The sequence below is a fragment of the Xyrauchen texanus genome, chromosome 16 (assembly GCF_025860055.1).
Source record: "Xyrauchen texanus isolate HMW12.3.18 chromosome 16, RBS_HiC_50CHRs, whole genome shotgun sequence".
NCBI classification, from domain to species: Eukaryota; Metazoa; Chordata; class Actinopteri; order Cypriniformes; family Catostomidae; genus Xyrauchen; species Xyrauchen texanus.
In genome coordinates, this window is record NC_068291.1 from 31,143,976 (window position 1) to 31,168,986 (window position 25,011).

The 25,011-nt window shown below is 39.4% G+C and overlaps 1 protein-coding gene across 2 annotated transcripts in view; it reads right to left on the bottom strand.

The window, feature by feature from the left end:
• LOC127657378 (serine protease HTRA1A) overlaps positions 1–25,011 on the bottom strand; it is a 40,525-nt gene that overhangs the window by 12,737 nt on the left and 2,777 nt on the right. The window contains exons 2-3 of one of the 2 annotated variants that reach the window (XM_052146134.1): positions 9,659–9,758; positions 8,021–8,225 (exon numbers count right to left, since the gene is read on the bottom strand). In XM_052146134.1, the coding sequence (XP_052002094.1) occupies positions 8,021–8,225; positions 9,659–9,758 (305 nt within the window). Of the gene's footprint in view, positions 1–8,020; positions 8,226–9,658; positions 9,762–25,011 lie in introns of both variants that reach the window. The other variant, XM_052146133.1, reaches the window with a different exon arrangement.

Sequence of the window (25,011 nt, forward strand, 5' to 3'; positions counted from 1 at the left end):
CTGAACAAACAGCATTTTTTTTTATTACATTTAAATATTTCACCCAAAAATTTAAATTCTGTAATTTATTACTCACCCTTAAGTCGTTCCAAACCTGCATAGGCCTGCTGTTTTATTTTTTTTTTGTTTGTTGTTGTTGTTTTTCATGGAGCGTAAACAGATAATTTTTTTATGTAGCTCTTGCCATTGAAGACATACAATGTTCCTGCACAATTTTAAAATTCTGTTTTGTTTCTAAAAATAATCAATCGTTTGGATTCAGAAGAATTTTATTTGTCGACTGGAGTCATGTGGATTATGTTGATGCACCCGAAATATGAATTTTTTTAAAACATGGAGTACATTCACATGCATTATTTAAAGGGGGGGCCTGACATTTTTGAAAAAGATTTGATGAAGAAAGAAACTCAGATACATCTTGGATGGCCTGAGGGTGAGTAAATTATCAGCAAATTTTCATTTTTGGGTGAACTATTCCTTTAAATGCGGTTGGATGGAGGATTCGGTTTTCTGAGAGTTCAAGCGCCCCCTGGAGTGAAGTGTAACTTTTAATTGTTTTCATTGTATTTTTTTAAGTAAACAAATTTTTTTTTTCAGAAAAAACAAAAAGGCTGTCATTTTAAGACACGTCACTGCTCAGTTTATACTTATGCAATATCCACCTGATGGAGAGGAAGGAAACTGAAAGTCCAGAGCTGTAAACTGATCTAGAGCTTTTATCACGAGGTGAACTCTCAGCGAACTCGATACCTGTGCTACCAAGGTTTTAAAAATAGAAGAGGATAAAGGTGATGATGGTTGGTAAACGAGACAAAAAATCTATCACCCCCCTCTTCCTAATCCTCTTCCACTTAAAAAGGACCTGACAGAGAAATAACAGGCTACTGGTAATGAAATAAAATGAGTAGAAGAGGTTTGATAACACAGAAGAACAAATACTTCAATTCAAATCAACCACACAATTTATGCTTAATTTGCTTAAATTAAGCTTAATTATGAAAACTGATAAATAGTTTTGTAAAATCTAAATCAATGTTGTATACAGTATATGTTGTACAAATCACAGCAGTGAAATCACAGAGTGAAAATATGCCCGTGCTTGAATCAAAGATCAGCTGCCGACGGTCCTGTTGGGAACATCAGTGCTCTGTTGGGTTACTATTGTGAAAGGGTGAGATCATCACAGACACAAAGGCCACTTCAGAACTCGCACCACTTATTAGCAACAGTAAAGCTAAGTCAGCCATTTTGTGTCAATGTGGCACATTAGTCAACCATTTTGTGCCTGTGTGAAATGATAGTTTCCATTTAACATCTACATGGAAAAACCACACTGAAAGCCTCTCTCTCCATTTCTCGTTCTTTCTCCTCACCACAAAGATGACTCACTGTTCATGCCCAATCTCAGGATATAGGCTATCATCTGTATATTAGGGAACTTATTATACAATGGCAGGGCATTCAAAACTGCTCAAAAAGAGCAAAAAGCTTAATATTGTGAAATCTACAACACATACTATATATATATATATATATATAGTGAGAGAGAAAGTTAGAAAATGTCTAGTTAGAAAATGTTTATGATTGGCCTACGTCACATACGGAAGTGGTGGCAAAAACTTTAAACCAATGTGGAGATTGGTTTAGAGGACCCAACAGTCCTCTAAAATGTAGCTATTACCTTTAAATTGTCTGGATAAGCTAAATGAAGTGTTGTGCTGCCCTGTTGGCTGTCACAATCGCAAAGGCAAACACCGAGGGCTTCACTTTTATCGGATTCCGTATAAGAGCTGTTTGAGGAGATCATTTCCAACTCAAAGTTTTGCAGCTAACATTTTTACATGTTATTTACTCATATCATTATAATAATGGTATAGCTAAGACTACTTATTTATCAAGGCTTTGTGTTGTAATTTCATTAATCAATTACTATAATTAGCTCTGTTACTAGTTTTCCCAAACCTAAAAGCACATTTTATTATATATTATCTTTTAAATGCATATTTAAAGGAGCTAGCTAGCACCAGCTGTCTAATCTGTAAAATTTAACACAATATTCTAGCGGCTTTCTGTCACCACTTACTGTGCATGCGCTGCAATGTTTGTAAACAATGGGATTGGTCTATAGTAGGAAAAGAGCATAAATTGCTGTTAATTTAACTGCACTTTCAAAATTACATGACTACCCTATAAGACCAGCTTGGGCCAGCCTCATAGCTATGCCAGGTTTAGACTGTTTAATGTTGGTTTGTTGCTGGTGGATCTAGTGGATCTATACAGCAGCACTGTCCACCAGCTAAATTTGGTTATGGTCTTGATCATGGAAGTTTTTCTGTTTAAGCAGTTTGAACACCAGCATCCCATGGTAGAAAATGTAGGTTGGGAAGGTACCAACAGGCCATGATCTCCAATGAAAGAACAAAGCTTTGCTATGTGTGACTGTCACTGACTGCAGGTCAGCAGAACCTTCCATCTGGCCAATAAAAGCACAACAGTTCTGAGTTCCCCAGGTGTTTTTGCTAATGGTACTGTTAATGATAATGTGGTCTTAATGTGATTTTTGGAGCTTCAAAGTTCTGGTCTCCATTCTCCATTCGTACGGATCTTCAGAGCTGAGATATTCTTCTAAATATCTTCGCTTGTGTTCTGCAGAAGAAAGAAAGTCAAACACATCTGTGATGACATGAGAGTGAGTAAATGATAAGAGAATTGTAATTTTTAGGGGAACTATCCCTTTAACTCTAAGTTTGCAGACATGAAACGGACAATTCCTAGACAGTAATTACACGCCCCACATCTTTAAAAGTCATTTTAGTAACTGCTTTGACAAGCACGTACACAGGTTCTGGGGAAGGTTGAGGTTATTATTAGCATGCTATCATGGAGATACACAAGATTTTCCAGAGAGTCTCAGAGTTCCCTTTACATGCAGTATTACTAAAAATGTGCTTCTGCCTTTTACCACCATTTTTGTTACTCACAATCTAAACAAATGCAGGAAAGGGATTCAAAAGAAGGATCCATCAATGGTGGGTGTCTAGGAACCAGAGTTACTGAGATCACTTTCCTGCTTTATCATAATTGTGCATATAATTAGTGTGCTGTGAGTCACTTTAAAGGCAGAGTGGCCATTTGATTGCAAGTAGAAGGAACTGTCCAGTTGGTGGGGTTTTGTTAGATGTGGTTGTAGAAAACTAAGAGAGCAAGAGATTGAAGTGAAAATCTCCATTTGCTCTCCATTTCATATCATTGCTGTCTACAAGAAACGATTAAAGAGATGTAAAAAGAGATTTCACTTGTGATTTTTTTTCCTTCCTATGGATTCAGGATTGTTATTTAATTTTTTTTTTCAGTCAGAAATGGGAGCATACTGCAAATCTCAGCTTGGGACCAGAAATGATACTGTTAACCTGAGAAGAGTTGAGTGTATTTGGGGGGAGGGGGGTTAGGGGGGTTAAATGACATACTGTTTCCACGTTGCTGTCCCACATGGTAGTTTATGTATATCCTCTATGCATTTGCTCACATGCTGACTCAAATAGCCAAAACTCTCTGTGTCCACGTGTAATTCGCATTTTGGCCTGTAATATTAAATGACTAATTTTGGCCTAACCAGCATTCAGCCACATTAGTAGTCTGGATTGCAAAAACTATGTGTGAGCTCGGCATGTATTAGTCTTGTAGCTTTTAACCTGAATGAGAACCTTTCTCTTTGCTTTGGACCATGGTCAGAGCAGAATTGAGTGGAAAGGAAGATATGGGAGATTAAAAATGGTGTGACTAAATGTTTGATGAGCTGAGACATGAAAACAAATCATTTTTCTGGAGTTTCAAGTCATCTCTGCTTTTTGAACAGTAATGATGGGAAATTCAACTGACCGTAGAGAAGCTTGAATTGAGCATTCACCTCAACAGCTTTCTGTATACTGTAAAATACCTAAACCTTTAACCTAAATATGCTTCATGTGGTAACATCCAGGTAACAAATTGGTTTTATTCAAGTCAAAAAATATTAGTTAACATCACTGAATCTACATGAATACATTGGGTTACACCAGCTCCATTTCTTGACATTTAAAAATTCTGCCACTGTGCCACAAGCCAAAATACACTTATATTTAATATAGATTCTCTGAAAACAAACCTTACCTGCTTACAGTTTTTCTTTTTATATCAATTTTATTCATTGTAAGGATATTTTGATTTTCCCTTTTTTATGATTTTTTGCAGTGTTGAAATCGGGTGAATTTGTGTCCGCATACACATATGGATTCATTTTCTATCCCAAACCACTCTCTCTCTCTCTCTCTCTCTCTCTCTCTCTCTCTCTCTCTCTCTCTCTCTCTCTCTCTCTCTCCTTCTCTCTCTCTGAAAGGAAAAACACTTTCCTTCTTTCCTGTTTCTTAAGTCTGGGCATCTGCTGACAGAGTAATGCTTTCCCAAGAGGCAGACAGCCACCAATAAAGGGAGCAAGAAGGAGGAAGAAAGACAGTGTGAAGGACAAAATATTAGGAACAAAAGACAGAATTATCTGCACTACTCCTCTCTAAATTCATTCCCCATGTGCTGTCCATTTTCTGCAAGAAGGAAACTGTCTTTGGTGATATATACAGTATAAACTAATTTCTTACTCATCTAGTCAAGGCATGAGCATATGTGGGAACATCAGAGAGTGTGTGTGTTTGGGTTGTGAAGTTTGACAGCACTGACCTACTTCAAACCTTTCAACATGTGTCATTGACAAAAAAGAAATTGCAGTAACTGCTAACAGGGATGCAAGTACACACAAGAACTAACACTCATACACACAGAGTCTCCCTGGGGAAATTGCGGTGCCTGATCCTTTCCCAGAACTTGAACTGCAACTTACTCATGGCATTCAAGCCAATGCCCTCTCTCCCCCTCTTTCTCTCTCTCCCACTGTTTTTCTTACTTTTTGCCTATTTTTCTGCATGCCTCCTCTTTTATACTCTTTCAAATTGCCCTGTTTGATAGAGTAAGTTGTCTAAACATTTGAGACCAGTTCGAATGTTCTCCATTAAATTCTCTCTCATGGTCATAGCTCTCTCTTTACACATGATGTCACTCAGAATCACTGCCACTCACTCAAACTGGGGCAAACTCTTTAGCAGCTGGCCGTAAACCAGCCTTCTGATTGCATGCTCTCAGATGTCAGAACTGTATCAGAAACACCATGGCCAGAAATTAACCAGGGTATGGGGCTAATATGCCATCAAATATTTTATTTAGTTATTTAGTGTAGTGTCTCTGGAGACATTGTGGTGACCTGTAACTGTCAGATTAGTTCTGTTTTAGCATCTGTATCCAGTGTTAATCTCATCAACAAAATCACTGACAAAAACATTTGTTGATGAAGAGTTTTTTCATTTTGTCAACAATAAGGAATACAAGATGAAAAAGACTCATTGTGGCGATAATTAAACGATTTAATTCAGGGCCGTTTCTGAGCATATGGGACCCTAAGCAAAATCCTACAGGTGAGCCTCATCATCCACTGCCCAAACAAGACTTTTTAAATTGCACCTCTCCTCTCTCCTGTCCACTCCCATTGTGAGGCTGGCTGAAGGGCGGCCCTCAGAGGCAGGGCGACGATAATCGAGAGGGAGGGGCGGGTCATTCCACCACAATGATAAACAGAAGACATCTGTAAAATTTAACACTGAGAGTCGCCAATTGTGTAAACGGAGTGATTATTTGCACTGGGTGTAAATAGCACCTGCCACACAGCGCATCTATTTGCACGCCAAAGGTCTGATGGAAAAACAGAAATTGCAGACAAACTGCACACCTAGAAGTGCTGAAGTGGTGTAGCGTGTACTGTAGTGCCACTGTGGATGTGTTTTTTACGTGCTGATGACCCGGGTTCAAATTTGCATTTTGTCCCAATTTTTCCCATTCTGTTTCCTGTCTCCAATATTAATATTTCCTTTAATACTACTTATATTAATTTAAAACATTAACATAAAGATACATTATCTCGCAGTGATGGGGAGGCTTTAGAATAACATTTAAATATGAGTTACAACATGTAAAACATCAACTAATATGACAAAATGTGCTATCAGTATCTTCATGCCTCCTTCTATGAGTAGAATTTACACAAGATCAGTAAAAGAAGCTGTTTTGATGATGATTTAATGTAATATATATGTAGTAGATAATGTGTAATGTGTCTTGTTTACATTCTGAATTCATGGAGCTAATGCGCTAACATGCTTTTGTGGCCATAATATACACCGATTAAACTCTGTTATTGTAATTTATGATGACATTGATACTACTGTAAAAAGTGGGTGTATAAATCAGTGTTAATGGGCAGAATAGAGACAAATGAAAGATGATAGGGCATACCTTACTTTGGGCAGATGTGTGAATGGCATGTGCTGCAGAAATCAAATGAGTGAAGAAGCATATAAAAAAAATACTTAAAGAGTATTTGAGTAGATTTTGATTCCTTTGATTCCTTTTGTAGACTAATTAGACAGATGTAGGTATATTAGCACAAGCTTGCTTATAATTGCATACTGGTGTGTTGACTGATCTTAACTGACTGAATTGGAATTAGCTGACAGCCATTGATGTTGACAATTGGCAGTAGGTGTTTAGCAGCGGGTAAGATGTTTTCCTATTCTAAACTAAATCAAAAACAGTCTTTTTGGACAGATTTTGTTCTACATGGCGTCACACCCATTAATTTTTGTAGAAAGTATGCCGGGGCCTTTAGGGGTAGGTGTTGGTGTAGGGTGTGCATGTTTAGAATACAAAAATTGGACATGTGAAGTAAAAAAATGCCCCTGAAGTTAAATTACAGGTAAAAAAGATGCTCCTTAATAAAAGTACATTTCTGACACTAGTGGTATCTGTTTTGACTACAAAGATCAGGATAAAATACGAGCAGTGCACATTCTTTAAAAACACTGGATCAGATTAAACTTGTAGTCTGGGCTTGCATGTGCTGTATGTCTCTGAAAACCATAGGTTTATGAGCCTGAGTGATTTTAAGGTTTGGATTGTTAGCCAAAATCATGCTGCCTGGTGTCTATCAGCCTGATTTGACAGGTACTCCATGAGTCTGCACAGTGCAATGTGATTCAAACCTTTGGATTTAACATTATCCCAAGAAACCTTATATGGATTGCATTTATGGGGTCATTAATGTTCTTCTTTGGCTCTTCTTTCCAAAGATTGCATCCTCAGAATATAACAAAGCCAGGTACATTTCAGAAATATGAATGCCAAGTTTGAATTTCTATAAACATTAACTTGGCCAGATCTATTTATTGTGTTGATGAAACAATATATGTTGGAGTTTGTTTCAGATGTGGCACCGATTATAGTTGTATTGTAATTACAAAATCTGTCTTGTTTGGTGTGCCACAGTTCGTATTCCGGCTTGAACCTCCTAAAGTCTAAACAATCAGGATGAAACATTTAAAAACCACAATAAAGCAGCTTTCTTTGTAAAAAGACATTAAACAGCTGTTCAATCTGTCCAACTCAGTCTACAAATCACACAGATGTTTGGTCTGTGGTGGTCTAAACATGCAAAGTGCCTGCTGAGCGAATAATGGTCATTAAAACTGGTTTTTCAAGCAGCTTTCTGGAGTATTGCTTGAGCTCTGCAGTCTCTGTGTCAATGTGTGAGTGCTTAAAAAACATTCAGCATGACTAAGAGAGTACAATATCTGTTCTTGGGTCAGGTAAACTCTCTCTCGCTCTCTCTCTCCTCTCTCTCTCTCTCTCTCTCTCTCTCTCTCTCTCTCTCTGTAAGTATACATAATCTCCCCTGTCATTCACATCCTCATCCTTTTTGACCTTTTGGCTGTTTCCAATTTAGTCAGCCTAAAAATGGACTCAAGTACAGCAAAAGGATAGTATTAAAGGTAAATCCTGCTGTATATCAACCTGAATATTGTCTTAGCTACCTGCCAGGCTAGATAGAGGCCAGGATTTATTCTAGAAAGATATTTAATGGCAGTTTGTATGTAAAAGTTCTTACCGGTGGATCAATCTTTATGAGGGCGATGTCTGCCTTTTCGTCGACATCTTTGATCTTTGCATCATATGAGGCTCCATTTTTAAGTTCCACTTTCACCCGGTTTTTATTGGCTACCACATGGGCATTTGTCACGATAAGACCATCTTCAGACACCACAAACCCTGACCCGCTTGCCACTGCCATCTCTCGTTTTGAATACACCATCCTAAAAGAGAGAGACAAAGATCATTTAAAAGAAGGGAGATGGAAACAGAGGTAAAGAAAGATACATTTTGCCATCATCAAGTAAAGGCCTTGAATATAAAACAAATACTCCTCTGTCTATCACTTATTTTAAAGAACAAGTAAAAACCAAGCAACCCCTTTTCCATCCCTGCTGAAAATTAAAACAGCTTAAACCAGCTCAAGGTGGTTTTCTGGTCATAGCTGGTTTTTGGCTGTCAATATGGTCTCCCAGCCTGCCCAAGCTGGTGTTTAGCTGGTTTAACTCATTACCCAGCTGTCTCCCAGCCTGACCAGCTAATAAATGCCCCAAGCCCCTCTAAAACCAGCAAAACAGACCAACCTAACAAGTTTGGTCAGTCTGGAGACCAGGTAGCCACCTTTAACCTTAGAATGCATATTTAACCCTAGCCCCCCTAAAATGCATGCCAGTCAAAAAAGACCCAAGCAAAATCTAGATGCTTATTCTTAATAAAACAACTTATTTTTTTCAAAGAAAATTATTAACATTACAATTGATAATTTTATAAATAATTTACATTTTTAAATGGTTAGTCATTCCGTTCACATGGTCAAAGCCAAGTTAAAGGCATAGTTCAATTAAAAATGAAAAGTTTCTCATCAGTTACTCACACTTACACCTTCCCAAAAGTGTAGAAGCGAAGAGTTTTAGAAGAGTATCTCAGCTATGTTAATCCATATAATTAATTGTGACCAACATTTTGAAGCTCCAAAAAGCACATAAAGGCAACATAAAAGTAATCCAAATGACTTCAGTGGTTTAATCAATGTCCTCTTAATAAGTGATCTAATCGATTTTGGGTGATAACATGTCACCATTGCAATCTTTAGACACGATCATGATTTCAAGCTCAATTACACTTCCTAGTACTTGACGCATGCGTCGAGTGCTAGATGTTGATTGGAAGTGTAATCAAGCTTGATATCATGACCGCCAAGGAGACTGCTGATGTCAAGAATTATAGTGAAAAAAAGAGTTTGGAATAAATGAGAATTTTGGTCTGTTCTCACCCAAAACAGATTGGATTGCTTCAGAAGACATGGATTAAAACACTGGAGTCTTATGGATTGCATTTATGTGCTGTTTTTGACCTTAAAATTGTTGGCCACCATTCACTTATATTGTGTGGACCTACAGAGTGGATATTTTCTTCTAGAAATCGTTTGGGTTCTGCAGAAGAATGTCATAAATTTGTTAGTAAATGATGTGAGAATTTTCATCTTTGGGTGAACTATCCATATAATTGAGGAATATCTGGAATGAAAAGACCACTTCATGTAAAATTTATAGTAAAAAAGTAGACAACCTTGATATTTTTGAGCAACATATGCATTCTAGGGTTAAACTGGGTTTTTTCCCCCAGCAAAGATACTATACACATGTGAGAAACTTACTTGCGGTAGAGTTCAATATGAACCACGGCAGGGGCGATCTTCTCTACAACATCAGCAATGAAATTGTACTTGTATCTCAGGCTGTTTGGGTTGTCTTGGACTGCTGAAATAAAAAAGACATGAAATAAAGATGTACAACTGGAGAAATAAACATCAGAGAACAAACTTCTGAAAATATCAATTGACATCCCCTAAGAGAAGGGAACAAAATATGAGACTAATGCAGTCGTTAACTAAAAAAGCGTTGGAATTTTTTTTGTGTAAATATATACGGGACTGTTGCTCATCCACATACACTTGTTCTCTCTCACACACACACACACGAAGACACGTGAGTAGCCAGATCAGAGGAGTCCATAGGAAGACGTGTCTGGAAATGTTGAATGTAGACCTCTGTAATTTCAACCATGAAGGGAAAAGGAGTAAGAGATATTTTTTCCCCTTTATACCAAAGGAGTTTATTATCATCATTTAAAGGGTCATTATAAACATTCCGATTCATAACATAAAGTGTATGAAAATTGCTCTTTTTATATTCACCAAGGGAATGTTTGGTATCCAACGCAGACACAAACGCACACAGGATAGCAATCGTCATTTGAGGCAAATCATTGAGACCTCAGTAATGTAGGAGCCCTTTTAATTATAAAGGATCACAGAGACCCCAAGAAGACCTGGCTGTTGGAAAGCATGTTCAAGTTCAAGAGATGAAAGTCTCTGTGGCCTAATGGGTTTGTGCTGAGTGAGGGAACATTAAAATGAAAGAGTGGAGTGGTTTAGGAAGAGTTATGCTGTTTGCTCAAGTGTAATTATAGTCATATCCAGCGTGGCGCTGGCATGCATTCTGACTTGAGTATTCCAATCTAATTATAGTTTTAACACTTGGTCTTCTCGGTTTTTCGGGAGGAAAATGTTCAGAGTTGCCTTCCTCACCCAACCAAACTCTTGACTTTTAGCATCCTGGTGTGAATTGAACCTCAAAGAGCCAGAACACTCTCATTTGAGACCTCACACTATTTTGGACATTGCAGCTACAACATTCTGAACTGTTTGATATAATAACTTTTGCCTACTTTGTCTGCATGAGTGTCTATGTGTATACTCACTGAGCACTTTATTAGGAACACTATGGTCCTCATAAAGTTCCCGACATGGTCTTCTGCTGTTGTAGCCCATCTGCCTCAAGTTTCGATGTGTTGTACATTCTGAGATGCTATTCTGCTACAGAGTGGTTATCTTAGTTACCGTATCCTTTCTGTCAGCTCAAACCTGTCTGGCCATTCTCCGTTGACCTCTCTCATCAACAAGGTGATTCTGTCCGCAGATCTGGCTCTCACTGGATGTTTTTTGGATTTTGGCAGCATTCAGAGTAAACATCTTACTAATGGCTTACTTGTAGTTGTCTTTGCATATTAAGCTGGGATTGAATGTCCCACACATCACCTTTACAGATTTAAGATGTTGGCTAAAAGGTTTGGTGTTTGATTCCATGGCTATTGTTTTTTTCCCTTTTGAAAGAGAGACCTATGATAAGGTAAAATGCACAATAGAATGAGACATGCTCTCGTTGACTTGGACCACACTCTGGTAGTGAAGCCAAGGAGGATCAAAAAGGTTACAACAAATCCAGAATGCCTTATTTTTAACAGAACAAAACCTTTCTGGACCTTTTATGAATTTTGAATGTGTTTTCCATTCTAACATAAAAAATTTCAAAAAGATTTAACCAGTGCTTCTGGTGATGTATTTATTGTTTAAGACTCCATAACCTTTGCTCACAGCAGTGTGGAACAATACAATTTCAGAATCACTTTGACAGCCCCGAAAGAACCAAAACCATTGTTGACATTTTCACCTGCATGGTTCTGAATGCCCCCATTTGCTGACTCATTCCATCCTGTGGAATGCTGGACAGAGCAGAACTGGGTGCAAAATTCAACCAATCACAGCTGACCAAAAAAGGAAACAAACGTTTATTTTTGACTGCAGAATATCCAGTGTGGTGAGACTAACCAGCTCCAGACGAACATTAAAAAAGAGACAACATTCTGTCTAAAATTACATGTTTTGAGAAAAGAAATCAAAACACACACACACAAAAAATATTGTAGTCAAGGTGGACAAATTTTTTTTTTCACATGATGATGTTCAGATGATCTAAAATGGTGTATCAGAATAATGCAGTAATGAAAAGCAACATCCCAGTAAAGTTACTTTTTTGTAAAAAAAGTAAGGTTAATTTCCAAAACATGTCAAACATGCTCAGCTCTGACCTAAATACATCAAAAGCTACATTTAGTCTATACAAATCTGAGGCCTTCGTGTTTTCACTGAAACAGTGCCACATTACAACATATGGTCTGAGTAAGCAAGTGAATGAAATTACATTTGTCCTAGAGATCCTGGATTTTGCTGGGTGGGGAAATCTGAACTTGACGTGACAGTCATGGAAATAATTTGTGTTTACAATGAATTGTGTATATGTGGATGGGGAATATAAAAATGTAAGGTTGTATTGGGCAATACTATTGTATTGATGATGATCTTGTGACTGATGTATTGTAAATGCTAAATGTAAATATCTGCATATCTGTCCTATTCTATTCTATTCTATTCTAGTTTCTATCAGCATTGTTGTGGCAATACATTGAGGTTCTATTATATTCAATTCTATTATTTCTATTCTATTTTTCACCAGCCCTGTTCAGCAATAATAATTCTATTCTATTCTATTCTATTCTATTCTATTCTATTCTATTCTATTCTATTCTTTTCTGATTTCCACCAGCCCTGTTTGTGTGGCAATAAATTACAATTTTACTATATTTCTATTCTATTCTATTTTATTCTAATTTCCATCAGCCCTGTTCATGTAGCAATAATGATTGTATTGTATTGCAATGAATACGTTATTCTCTATTATATTATATTATAATTGCCACCAGCTCTGTTCAAGTGGCAATAAATAAAGTTCCCATTCTGTCACTCTCTCGACGTTGTGTCGAAGGAAGTGATACAAGGGGTCTTCTCGGACGTCGAATCATACCTCTGAACCTGAGAAAAGGCCAGTGTCAAGTTGGCAGACAGAATTTGCATGCCCCGCCCCGGACATACGGGTATAAAGGGAAGCGGGCCAGCGAATGCCAGTCATAATTTTTTTTTCGGAGCCAAATGGTTGTGCAGCAAGCAGCTGAATTTCACTCCTGTTCCACCTACCTCTACCAGCGAGAAGCATTGCTGTTGGATCCGCACGGCGCATTTCCAGCTGGCCTTTCTCTCTCTGCACGCTGTGCAGTTTACGCACCTGGGCGCTTCGACAGCATTTTATTTCTGTTTAAAAGAGTATTCTCCTCCTAAAAGAGCTATATTTCCTCTAAAAGAGTCTGAGTTTTCCACTCACAAAAAGAGCAATACACAGCGGCATTGAACGTCCTTTTCAGGACACGTCTTTTTCAAGATGCCTTTCCGCCCCGTGTTGTTCCTGGATGCGGTCGATTTCTCTCCAAGAACGATGGCCACAGACGCTGCCTCGTGTGCCTGGGTAGCGATCACACTGAGGCGGCGTTCGTGGATGGTTCAGGATCTCACCGCGAGAACATGACCATGGCAACGTTGCGGTCGCGGCTCTCCTTCCTGCAGGTGAATGCCACTTCAGCCGCCCCCCACATCGCTCCTTCCCACGGGATTGAGGACGACCCGGCTGGTGATGAAGGCGATATGGGGATGATAACATCACCGCTGCATTGGAGAGCATCCAGGCATCTGACGCAGAAGCGAACAGATCAGAACGTGCTTGCCTCAGATTAGTGGAAGAAACCTCCGTAGGGCAAAAATTACAGCTATCAACTCTAGGCAGTTGATGTGCCAACGCTGCCGGGGTCCTATCCAGGTGCCAGCAGCAGCGCGCCCATTGCACACAGCGCCCCAACCCTGTCGAGAGGCGTCTGTGGGTACCAAGACACGTCTGGACACCTGCTTCAGGGGAACTCCGGCCCGCAGAAAGCAGAGGTCTGTCCAAGGGTTGAAAGTCTGACGGCAGGAGGGGGTGATTATCACACGATACATGCCGTGGCGCCATGCTCATCTCAGGACATGGGAAGTGTAGCCAGTGCTGTAGCAGTCTCATATGCATCAACCCGAGTGGCGCGACCACGGCTGAGGATGCCATATGTCCCAGGAGCCTCTGGAATTGTTTTAGAGGAACCGATGTCCCAGGCTCGAAGCGAGCAAGGCACCTGAGCACTGACTGTGCGCGCTCGTTGGTGAGCCGCGCTGTCATTGAGACTGAGTCTAACTCCATGCCGAGAAAAGAGATGCTCTGAACCGGGTCGAGCTTGCTCTTTTCCCAGTTGACCTGAAGCCCTAGACGGCTGAGGTGTCTGAGCACCTGGTCCCTGTGAGCGCATAGTAACTCTAGAGAGTGGGCCAGGATGAGCCAGTCGTGGAGGTAATTGAGCATGCGGATGTGACAGATGCGCTGGCACACAGCTGGCCCCGGGGCTGTGCAAGTACGCATTTCCCCCAGTGAGCCTTCTTGCAATATCAGGGAGGATGAGGAACAGGTCATCCTGGTAGACCCCTAGAGGCCCACCCGCACCTGGTTCTCGGATCTCACGCTCCTCGCAACAGCCCCTCCCTGGAAAATTCCCCTGAGGAAGGACCTTCTTTCTCAGGGACGGGGCACCCTCTGGCATCCGCACCCAGACATCTGGAACCTTCACATCTGGCCTCTGGATGGGATGCAGACGATCTAGTGAATCTACCACCTGCTGTCGTATACACGATAAACCAAGCCAGAGCTCCATCGACCAGGCAACTTTACGCCCTAAAGTGGCACTTGTTCACGAACTGCTGTTCTTCTCGAGCCGAAGACCCACAGAGATGCGCAGTTCGGTTAGTGCTTCTATTCCTGCAGGAGAGGTTGGAGGGGAGGCTGTCTCCCTCCACCTTGAAGGTGTATGTAGCTGCTATCACAGCCCACCATGAGGCAGTAGATGGCAAGTCCCTTGGTAAGCATGACTTGATTATCAGGTTCCTGAAAGGCGCCCAGAGACTGAATCCTCCCCGGCCTAGCCTGTTCCCCTATTGGGATCTCTCAGTGGTCCTCTTGGGCTTTCAGAGACCCCCATTCGAGCCGCTTGATTCAGTTGAGCTCAAGGCCTTCTCCCTAAAGAATGCCCTCCTGATCGCGTTAGCCTCCGTCAAGAGGGTTGGAGACCTGCAAGACTCTGTTAGCAACACCTGCCTTGAGTTCGGTCCGGCACTTTCTCACGTTATCCTGAGACCCCGACCGGGCTTCTAATTTCCATCTGCCCTGTTTATGTGGCAATAAATAAAGTTTATATTCTATTCTAATTTCCACCAGCCCTGTTCATGTGGCAATAAATAAAGATTATATTCTATTCTAATTTCCACCAGTCCTGTTAATGTGGCAATAAATAAAGATTCTATTCTATTCTAATTTCCACCAGTCCTGTTCATGTGACAATAAATAAAGGTTATATTATATTCTAATTTCCACCAGTTCTGTTAATGTGGCAATAAATAAAGATTCTATTCTATTCTAATTTCCACCAGTCCTGTTCATGTGGCAATAAATAAAGGTTATATTATATTCTAATTTCCACCAGTCCTGTTAATGTTGCAATAAATAAAGATTCTATTCTATTCTAATTTCCACCAGTCCTGTTCTTGTGGCAATAAATGAAAATGTATTCTCTGTTCTATTCTATTCTATTTTCCAACTGCTCTATTCGTGTGGCAATAAATAAAGACTCTGTTCCATTCTATTCTAATTTACAACAGATTTTTTTTCATGTGAAAATAAATGAAGATTCTATTCTACTCTATTATATTATATTATATTCTACTCTGAATGTGGCATTATATTCTGCCCTGTCCATGTGGCAATACATAAAGATTATATTCTATTCTAATTTCCACCAGTTCTATTCATGTGACAATAAATGAAGATTTTATTATTTTCTATTCTAATTATAATTTCCACTAGCCCAGTTAATGTAAAGATTATATTCTGCTCTAATAAAAGAACCAGCTTCTTCTACATTCCAACTAAGGGAGCTCACTCATGGTAAGAGCAGTGCTAACAAATTCATAGAACTGCGTGAGGGATTGAAACCTTGTGAACAAGAACGGGTCATGCCTGTGGCTCTGAGTTATAGTTGTGGTGTCTAGTTACAGGTGTGTTAGCTTCTGTCTGAGGCCTCTCTGCGGGGTTTGTAAAAGTGTCAGGCTCTAAGAGTGTGTTTATTTGAGTTCAGTCCGGGCCTATAGAAGTGAGCAGAGAGTAAGAAGATGGTCCTTACTGTGGGAAAGTCCTACTGGCCCTATATTAAACTAGAGTTTTAAAGTAAACTATGCTTTAAAAATTTAAAGAATTACAAAAGATTTTTACTGTTCTAACATTAAATAATTTCCATTGAACATGGATTGGATCTGTTGAACACATGACAGGCCAAAATTTTAAAGAGAGCCAAAATGAAATAGAAAATAAAAAGATACAAAAAATAACTAAATATTATATGATGATTGGTATAAAAATAAGGTTATTTTGTACTTCAAAAAGATTTTGCAGTTCTGCTTTTGCTGTTCAACACAACATAATTTACATTTTACATTTATGCACTGTATATGAAAGAGCATTAAAAATTCATACTATGCATATGTTAGGCAATTCCATGAAAACTTAGCCTTTTAAGGTTTAGTAATTGCACAAATTTTGGCCTCTCATGGCAGAATACCCAAGGATGTCTTGTACGGCGAGCTGGCGTCAGGCACAAGAGCAACTGGTTTCCCATTCCTGCACTTCAAAGATGTCTGTAAACGGGATATGAAGAGCTGCGATATAAACACGGTTGACTGGGAGCAAACTACCGGTGACAGACTCAGCTGGCAGCAGGCTGTGAAAATAAGTCTCAGGAGAGGTGAGGAGAAAAGACACTCCGTCTGGCAGACCAAGAGGGAGCGACGCAGAAAAAAAGCAAATAGCAGTGAATACCTCTGGAGCTTTAACCGCATTCACTTGCAATTACTGTGGCAAGGATTGACCTTGTAAGGTGCAAAAAAAATACAAAATTGTCTTTCGAGACATACAGGCCTATAAAAAAATTGGCCTAATTGTAATTTCAATCTTAATTCAGTCAATCATGCAGCATTTATGGATATCATACAGATGTCACAGAAGTCAAAGTCTGGTGGTTTCAAAGCATTTTGGATGGTTTCTCTCATCATGTAGCCTATAGGTATGTGCCCCTTTCACAACTGTTACATCAGTTTATGGTGTTTTTTCTGCATCAACATGATAACGAGAAAGAATAAAAATTAAATATTAAATGTTCTTAGAAGTGCCAACCCATTGTCCCAAATTGTGGCTAATTTCTTATTTAAACAAATTAAATTATGTAATAAACCATCGGTTTTTCATATTTACATTTACATTTATGCATTTGGCAGACAATTTTATCCAAAGCAACTTACAGTGCACTTATTACAGGGACAATCCCCCCGGAGCAACCTGGATTAAGTGTCTTGCTCAAGGACACAATGGTGGTGGCTGTGGGGATCGAACCAGTGACCTTCTGATTACCAGTTATGTTTCAGTCCACTACGCCACCACCGTTTTCTTACTTATATCCAATTGCCAAAGTTTTAATTTGGTTAATAACTGCCGGATAAATATAGGCAGCCAATACATCGGTGCATCCCTAGTTATTTTCATAGAGCTTGCAAAATTAGTATGGATTGGAGAAGCTCTAAGCTCCAGGGCAGTGAAAAAAAGAGAAAAATGAGAGGACAAATTATGAATTGTTAGAGTGAGTCTCACACTTTTTTGTTTTATTCATGATCCAGACATTACAGGGTCAATTATCTTAGTCAAACATCACACGTGCTTCTTGCCTTGTTAGATATGCCAATTTCTAGAGTGAGCATCCACATGCAGACCTGTGTGTGCATGTGTGCTTGCGTGTTATTTCTGGTAAAAAGAGTGCAACAACTTGATTGTGCTCATAAACAAGCATGCTTTTCATTACATGCCAATAAAACAGAGCTAAACAAAGGTGTATTCTGCAAAAACAAAGCACACACACATACTGTATACAATGAACAAAACATTACTCACAATTTAAACAATACACACTAGTAGACCAAAGCATACGAATGGATGAGAGTTTACACTACCAGCCAAATGTGATTACAACTTTCGACCACCTCCAAATGTGGTTGAAGAGGACAAATCTTAAACTGTTTTGGACCCAATTAATCCTACCATTAGTGTTGTCTCGTTTAGCAGCAGGCAGAGCTCCAAAAATGGGTGGGAGCTTCTAACCCCCAGCAAAGATATAGGGAATGCCTAACCCAGTGTTTCGCAACCTTCCCAATGTACTCTATCAAATCTTCAATTGGTTCGACTTAAACTCGCCTGTGCGTAATCAAACGCATCAAGGGCGACTGATGCTGTGGCAATTGTCATTAGATTTAGCATCTTTGTCTCAGACAAACGACTTCTCGTGGCAGTTTTAATTTGGTTCTGGAGGCTGAACCCAGCGTCAAGCACCGCATCGCCCTCCACATGACAAGAGTCACAGAGGGGGGATTTTACGAGTTTGCCACGTATCAAAGCGGGAGGTGTGCGCAATAAACATTGAAAACACGTATTTGGAAGAGAGAAAAAAGCTTGCAGTTGCTTTGATAGCAGAAATAAAAGGACTTGTTTATGTTTAGGTCGAAGCGTTTTCTTGGTGAATTTATATTAGTTCAATAACTGAGGTCTCTGATATTCATAAACGATAAGGTAATATTTAATTAAAAGAAATGATGAGACATTCAATGTCTCTTCATAAATTTGGACAGTTTTTAAATATATCTTGTTGCTTAATACTCTCAAAGACATGATTGGTGAAGCAAAAATGTGTGTGTGAAAAACACTTTGGTGTAAAGTGGCGTCACTTCTAAACTTCAATGTATTCTGCAGCGCTGCCGTGAGTCATGTGAAAGACACTTAACATGTATAAATATCACTCACTTTTGTACATTAATCATTGCTCTTCACAATCACAAAAGTGGCCAAAGGTGAGGAGTTTGGATCCCTGAAATTATTATTATTATATTTTAATGCATTTATTTATTTTGTGGAATTTGATAATTTTCCACAGCACACCTGACAATCTTTCACGGCACACTAGTGTGCAGTGCCACAGTGGTTGGGAAACACTGACCTAACCTACTCCTTTCCCGAAACCTAACTGTGTGTAGAAGTGACACCCCCTTTTGGAGATTCTACCCCCATTTGGAGATCTCTGGCCTGCAGCTATACCTACTTGAACGGATCAGAGAAAAAGAGAGAACAAAAGAAAGTTTTGTTGAAACTGGAGAAATATGTGCCTCATCAGAATGTGTAGAGCTACTGAACAAATCTGCGGAGGTATGGATGTGAGAAACCCCTGAGTGCAAATGAAAACCACAAAAAAACACAAACAACATATAAAAACAGATAAAAGCACATAGAATCAATGTACACAATCTAGGTACACACTGCAATACAGAATCAAGATTCTTGGATCTTTTTACACATACACACACAAACAATGTGGTGTGAGCAAGCACAAAGAAGAAACACATTCCTGAGACCCCGCGTCCACATGCATGGACATTACGTTTTAGCTTCGCTATAGGTCCAATGTTTCTCAACTGGTGGGTCGCAGGTCGATTCGGACTGGGTCGCAGACAGTAAGGAAAGAACATTATAAACAGCAGTGAGGTGGAACAGAGCAACACTGTGCTATGCGCCAAAATAAAGTTGTTGTTTTTAAATTTACACATCATCACCCATACAAAAATGTTTCACGATTTTACAGTGGTAACAGTAACTATGATATTTTGATAACTGTTGTAGTTTCATATTAAATAATCTATTAGGTAGAATCAATAATATTTTTCATAAACACTATAATGTATTATTATTATTAGTAGTAGTAGTAGTAGTAGTAGTAGTAGTTAGGGTGACCATACGTCCTCTTTTTCCCGGACATGTCCTCTTTATCGGACCTTAAAAAAGTGTCCGGCCGGGATTTATACATTTGGGAAAATATCCGGGATTCGGCTTTAGTTGCATTATGATGTGCATCTGGTCTAATACTTCATTGTGTGTGCACGCAAAATTGCATTGTTTTAACCCCTTTTTGTAAGTCCCGCCTTCTCGCACACCACTTGGTCAATTATAAGAGGCTTGCAGCAACTATTGGCCAAATTCCTGCCTGTCAATCTCTCCGCTGTTGTGTTAATACAACAACACACAGCATCAAGTGAATGATTTACTTACTCTTTTATTACAAATGCTGATGTTAGCAATTAGGCCATCATACTGCTGTACATCCTGTGGTTGTGTGATAGTTTATAACATATCTCACTCAATTCTGGTATTATTATGCTTCTATTTATTTACATTGCAGTCAATAACAGCAGAACTTATACATTTGCCTTAAATACAGCCACTGCTTACATCCATGTTGCAAAATAAGGTGGATAGGCTCATTTTCCATAAAATAACCTATATTCACTGTGCATTATCAGTATATGAGAATCAGTATAAGCTGTCCTATGCAGCTAAGTGCTTTCACTCCTAACATCTGGTCAAAAGTTCAGTTTCAGGCTGCAGATGATGTTTGGACCACTCAACATGTTTAGCAGACATAGGACAATGGTAATCAGTACATAGATTCAGAATTTTTCATGCAAAATGTTATCTTGGTTGGCAGTGATTGGATGATGCTGGCCATTACTTTGAATCATAATTATTTAATATGCTAATTTCTGATGTAATGTCTGTAATGTCTGTCAAAAACATAAATAACCAACCCTCCTGGAAACATAATAAACAATTTGATAAAAAAAAAATGTGGTGCATGTTTCTTAAAGACTAGTTACAAATCAAAAAGGGAATGGAAAATCATCAGTTATGCACAGGGCTCAGGAGGATAAAGCTGCCAGCAGAAGAGACAATAAATGTAAACAAAAGGCACAAAATACACAACTCTGGGAAAGAAGCCTGAATACATTTAATGAAAACCATGCAAAATAAACACAAAGAAGACTGGCGTAAACTTAAACACACCCACTGCACACTACTCTTCTAGCTTAATGCCTGCATAGAGAATTCTGGATAACAGCTGATCCCAATGCTTGAATATTTATAAAACTTTAATACGCACACTTTTACAAACACACACACACACACGTTGGTGGGGCTATACTTGTGAGGACTCTCCATTGACATAATGATTTTTATACAGTATGATTCAATCCCCTAACCCTACCCCTAAACCTAACCCTCACAAAAAAACATTCTGCATTTTAACATTTTCAAAAAAACTTTGTTTAGTATGATTTTTAAATGATTTGAATTAAGGGGAAACTAGAAATGTCCTCATAAACCACATTTGAAAAATAATACCCTTATAATGACCAGTTTGTAACCTAAAAAAGTCAAAAATAAACCACCCAAACCCGCCCACACACATACATTTTCACTCTGATTCACACCTTCTAAATTAGATTTTTATTTGAATATTTTTCAATTTAAGTGGGCTTTATTGGAATGACATTTGTATCGTCAAAGCAGTGAAGGTAACAAAAACGAATATAGGCTATTAAGACATCATTACAAATGCTTAACCAAGTTATTATTCTCTTTCACTCTTTACACACTCACAGATGCATAAAAATGACTCAACACAACCAGTCAATATTTCATAACACTCATTATAGCCCTTAGACACGCACACACAGGTCTGAACTGTGAACATAAGGTGTGTGGTGGTCTGTAGGTGTGATGTGTGTCTGGAAAGCATTTGGTGGCATCACTCCCATTCCTCTCCTCAGGCTAGCAGTGTGCAGCCTATTTCCATCAATCACAATCAACCCAAAACCCATAGCAGACAGAGAGAAAGGAAAAAAAATCTAATCTTCTAGGAGGCCGTCTGGATGACATTCTCTCTGCTTTTAATTTTGTTCAGCTCTATGCTGTAAAAAATTGTTAGGCTTTTACAAGATTTAACAGTACTTTTCTACAATAAAATACTACTGTATATTTATAATTTTACCATGAAATCAATGCTAGGTCATTTTGATAGAAACTCAACAAACTACTGTAAAAATAAAACAATAAATGGAGTTCAAAAATGAAGGTTCAAGAGGAGCTTATCGAGTTCGTCCTGTCAATCACAATGCAAGTGCATACAAGGAGCTGCTTACCTTACTCCCCTTAACAACTCTTCTGGCATCCCTCATCCACCCCAACTCCTCCTTAATTTGACTTTTTATTCTTCTTGAGAACCATATTGGTCTTTATTGTGGGATAACAGTATAAATATTAGGTGAGAATAGTTTAATAATAGTTTAAATAGTGTTTGACTAGTGGCTGGAAATATGATTCTCATGTCAAAATCAAATAAAATCAAATCACTTTATTGTCACACTACCATGTACACAAGTGCAACAGTAGGTGAAAGTCTTGTGTGCAGTTCCGAGCAACATAACAGTCATGACAGTGACGAGACATATACCAATTACAATAAACAACATACTTACACAACACAATTTACATATACTTACAAAACACAATATTTATATACAATGTACAGTACACATACAATAAAAAAATTAAAAATAAAGAGTTTATAAAAAATATAAATACAGTACTTGTATTGAGGAGAATATATTTGACAGTCCAGTGTGAGATAATAGATTAATAAAGTGCAGTGCTGATATATTGCTCGTGAGAGATCAAGTGTTCAAAATTCTGATTGCTTGGGGGAAGAAGCTGTCATGAGGTCGGCTGGTGCAGGTCCTGATGCTGTGATATCGCCTGCCTGATGGTAGCAGTGAGAGCAGCCCATGACTCGGGTGGCTGGAGTCTCTGATGATCCTCCGAGCTTTTTTCACACACCGCCTGTTATAGATGTCCTGGAGGGAGGCTCACCTCCGATGATGTGTCTGACAGTTCACACCACACTTTGCAGGTCTTTGCGGTTGTGGGCGGTGCTATTGCCGTACCAGGCGGTGATGCAGCCAGTCAGGATGCTCTCTACAGTACTGGTGTAGAACCGTGTGAGGATGTGGTGGTTCATTCCAAACTTCCTCAGCCGTCTCAGGAAGAAGAGGCGCTGGTGAGCCTTCTTCACAAGGCTTCAGTGTGGACGGACCATGTGAGTTCCTAGTGATGTGGACACCAAGGAACTTGAAACTGCTGACTCTCTCCACCGGTGCTCTATTAATGGTGACGGGGCTGTGTTCTCTGTCTTTCTTCTTGAAGTCCACCACAAGCTCCTTGGTCTTACTGACGTTGAGGGAGAGGTTGTGCTCCTGACACCAGCGTGTCAGAGTGTGCACCTCCTTTCTGTAGGCTGTTTCGCCATTGTCAGTGATCAGACCTACCACCGTCGTATCGTCAGCAAACCTAATGATGGCATTGGAGCTATGTGTTGCCACACAGTCATGTGTGTAGAGGGAATACAGGAGTGGGCTGAGAACGCAGCCCTGTGGGGCTCCAGTGTTGAGGGTCAGTGATGAGGAGATGTTGCTGCCAATTCTAACCACCTGACGTCTGCCTGACAGGAAGTCATGGATCCAGCTGCACAGCGAGCTGTTTAAGCCCAGAGCCCGGAGTTTCTCATCAAGCTTGGAGGGCACTATGGTGTTGAATGCTGAGCTGTAGTCTACAAACAGCATTCTCACATATGTGTTCTTTTTTTCCAGGTGGGAGAGAGCAGTGTGTATTGTAGATGCAATTGCATCATCAGTGGAGTGGTTGTTGTGGTAGGAAAACTGCAATGGGTCCAGAGAGGTGGGCAGCACTGAGAGGATGTGATCTCTGAGTATCCTCTCAAAGCATTTGCTGATGATGGGGGTCAGAGCAACAGGACGCCAGTCATTTAAGCAAGTGATTTTGGCTTGCTTCGGTACAGACACAATGGTTGATGTTTTGAAGCATGTGGGGACTACAGACAGGGAGAGGGACAGGTTGAAAATGTCAGTAAAAACACCTGCCAGTTGGTTCACGCATGCTCTGATGACACGGCCCGGCATGCCGTCTGGACCTGCGGCTTTACGGATGTTCACCCGTCGGAAGGACATAAAATATGCTTATATTTAATTTTCTTCCATTTCGTGTAATAGTTTCACAGATAGGGTGGGCAACTGTCCAAATTGTACTAGCCGTATTAACCACAATTAAGACATAGGGATGCCTATTGTTCTGTATTTAAGCAATGAGATGCTCGAGGATCCATCCCGATTGGATAGCGATACGTGCTGTATTGAAGGCTTTGAGTCCCGCATTGAGGCGGAAAAATTATCAAAGAGGGACCACAAACCCCCCAAACCCCCACTCCATGTGTTGGATGGCGAAACGCAATAAGGAGACTATGGTCCCGTATTGCAGCACTCAAAATGCTCAAGTGTCCCATATTCACTTGCCGTAAAGTTGGCAAACCAAGTTACAGCATAGATAGCTGACGTACATCTTCAAGATGTCTTAGATGCTTTAGATCTTTTCATCTGGAAGGCATCACAATCTAATAAACATCTTTTAAAGATCAGATTTACAAGATTCTAGTTCAAAAATGTCTCAAAGACATTTGCTAAATATCTTATTGACATCTGAGACATTTATATTGATATACGTCTTATAGACGTATTGCTGATGAAGAAACAACATAAAAAAACATGTCTTCCAGATGTATACACACACATCAAATAGACGTCTGGGTGATGTTCATGTGCTATCAGGAAGAACACAACTACATACACTGTGAAAAGATTAAGAAAATAAGCAGAAACTTATGATTGTCTATATAGTGTAATCATAACTAGAAATCATAACTAAAAAACTAGGTGCTTACAATACTATTGTGGTGAGTTTAGGGGTTGTTATCTCTGGTGAACTTGTAGTATGATTTAAAAAAAAATAATATGAGTCAAGAGTTATTGTGGTAGTATGGCAACTAGCAACCAAGAATATATTGTCAATTCCCACTAACATGTTTCACAGTTTTGAGTAAAAATGTTTCCTGACTAAACCAGTTGACTCAGAAATTGACCTAAATCTGCAGCCAGCTGAGGAAAAGTTTGCAGGGATGCAGGCAGAACTTCAGATCCAGATGAAAATGACATCATGAGCTCTGGGGATCAGTGTTTTCTTTGGTTGAGGCCAGGACTTGGAAGCCAGACCTCTCACAGCTTGGCACATTGCTAACAGGCTTTATTAGGCTAATTTGCATGGACGAGACACATGTCAACATTTATGCCAAGCGGACACTCAATGTTCAAGTTACTAA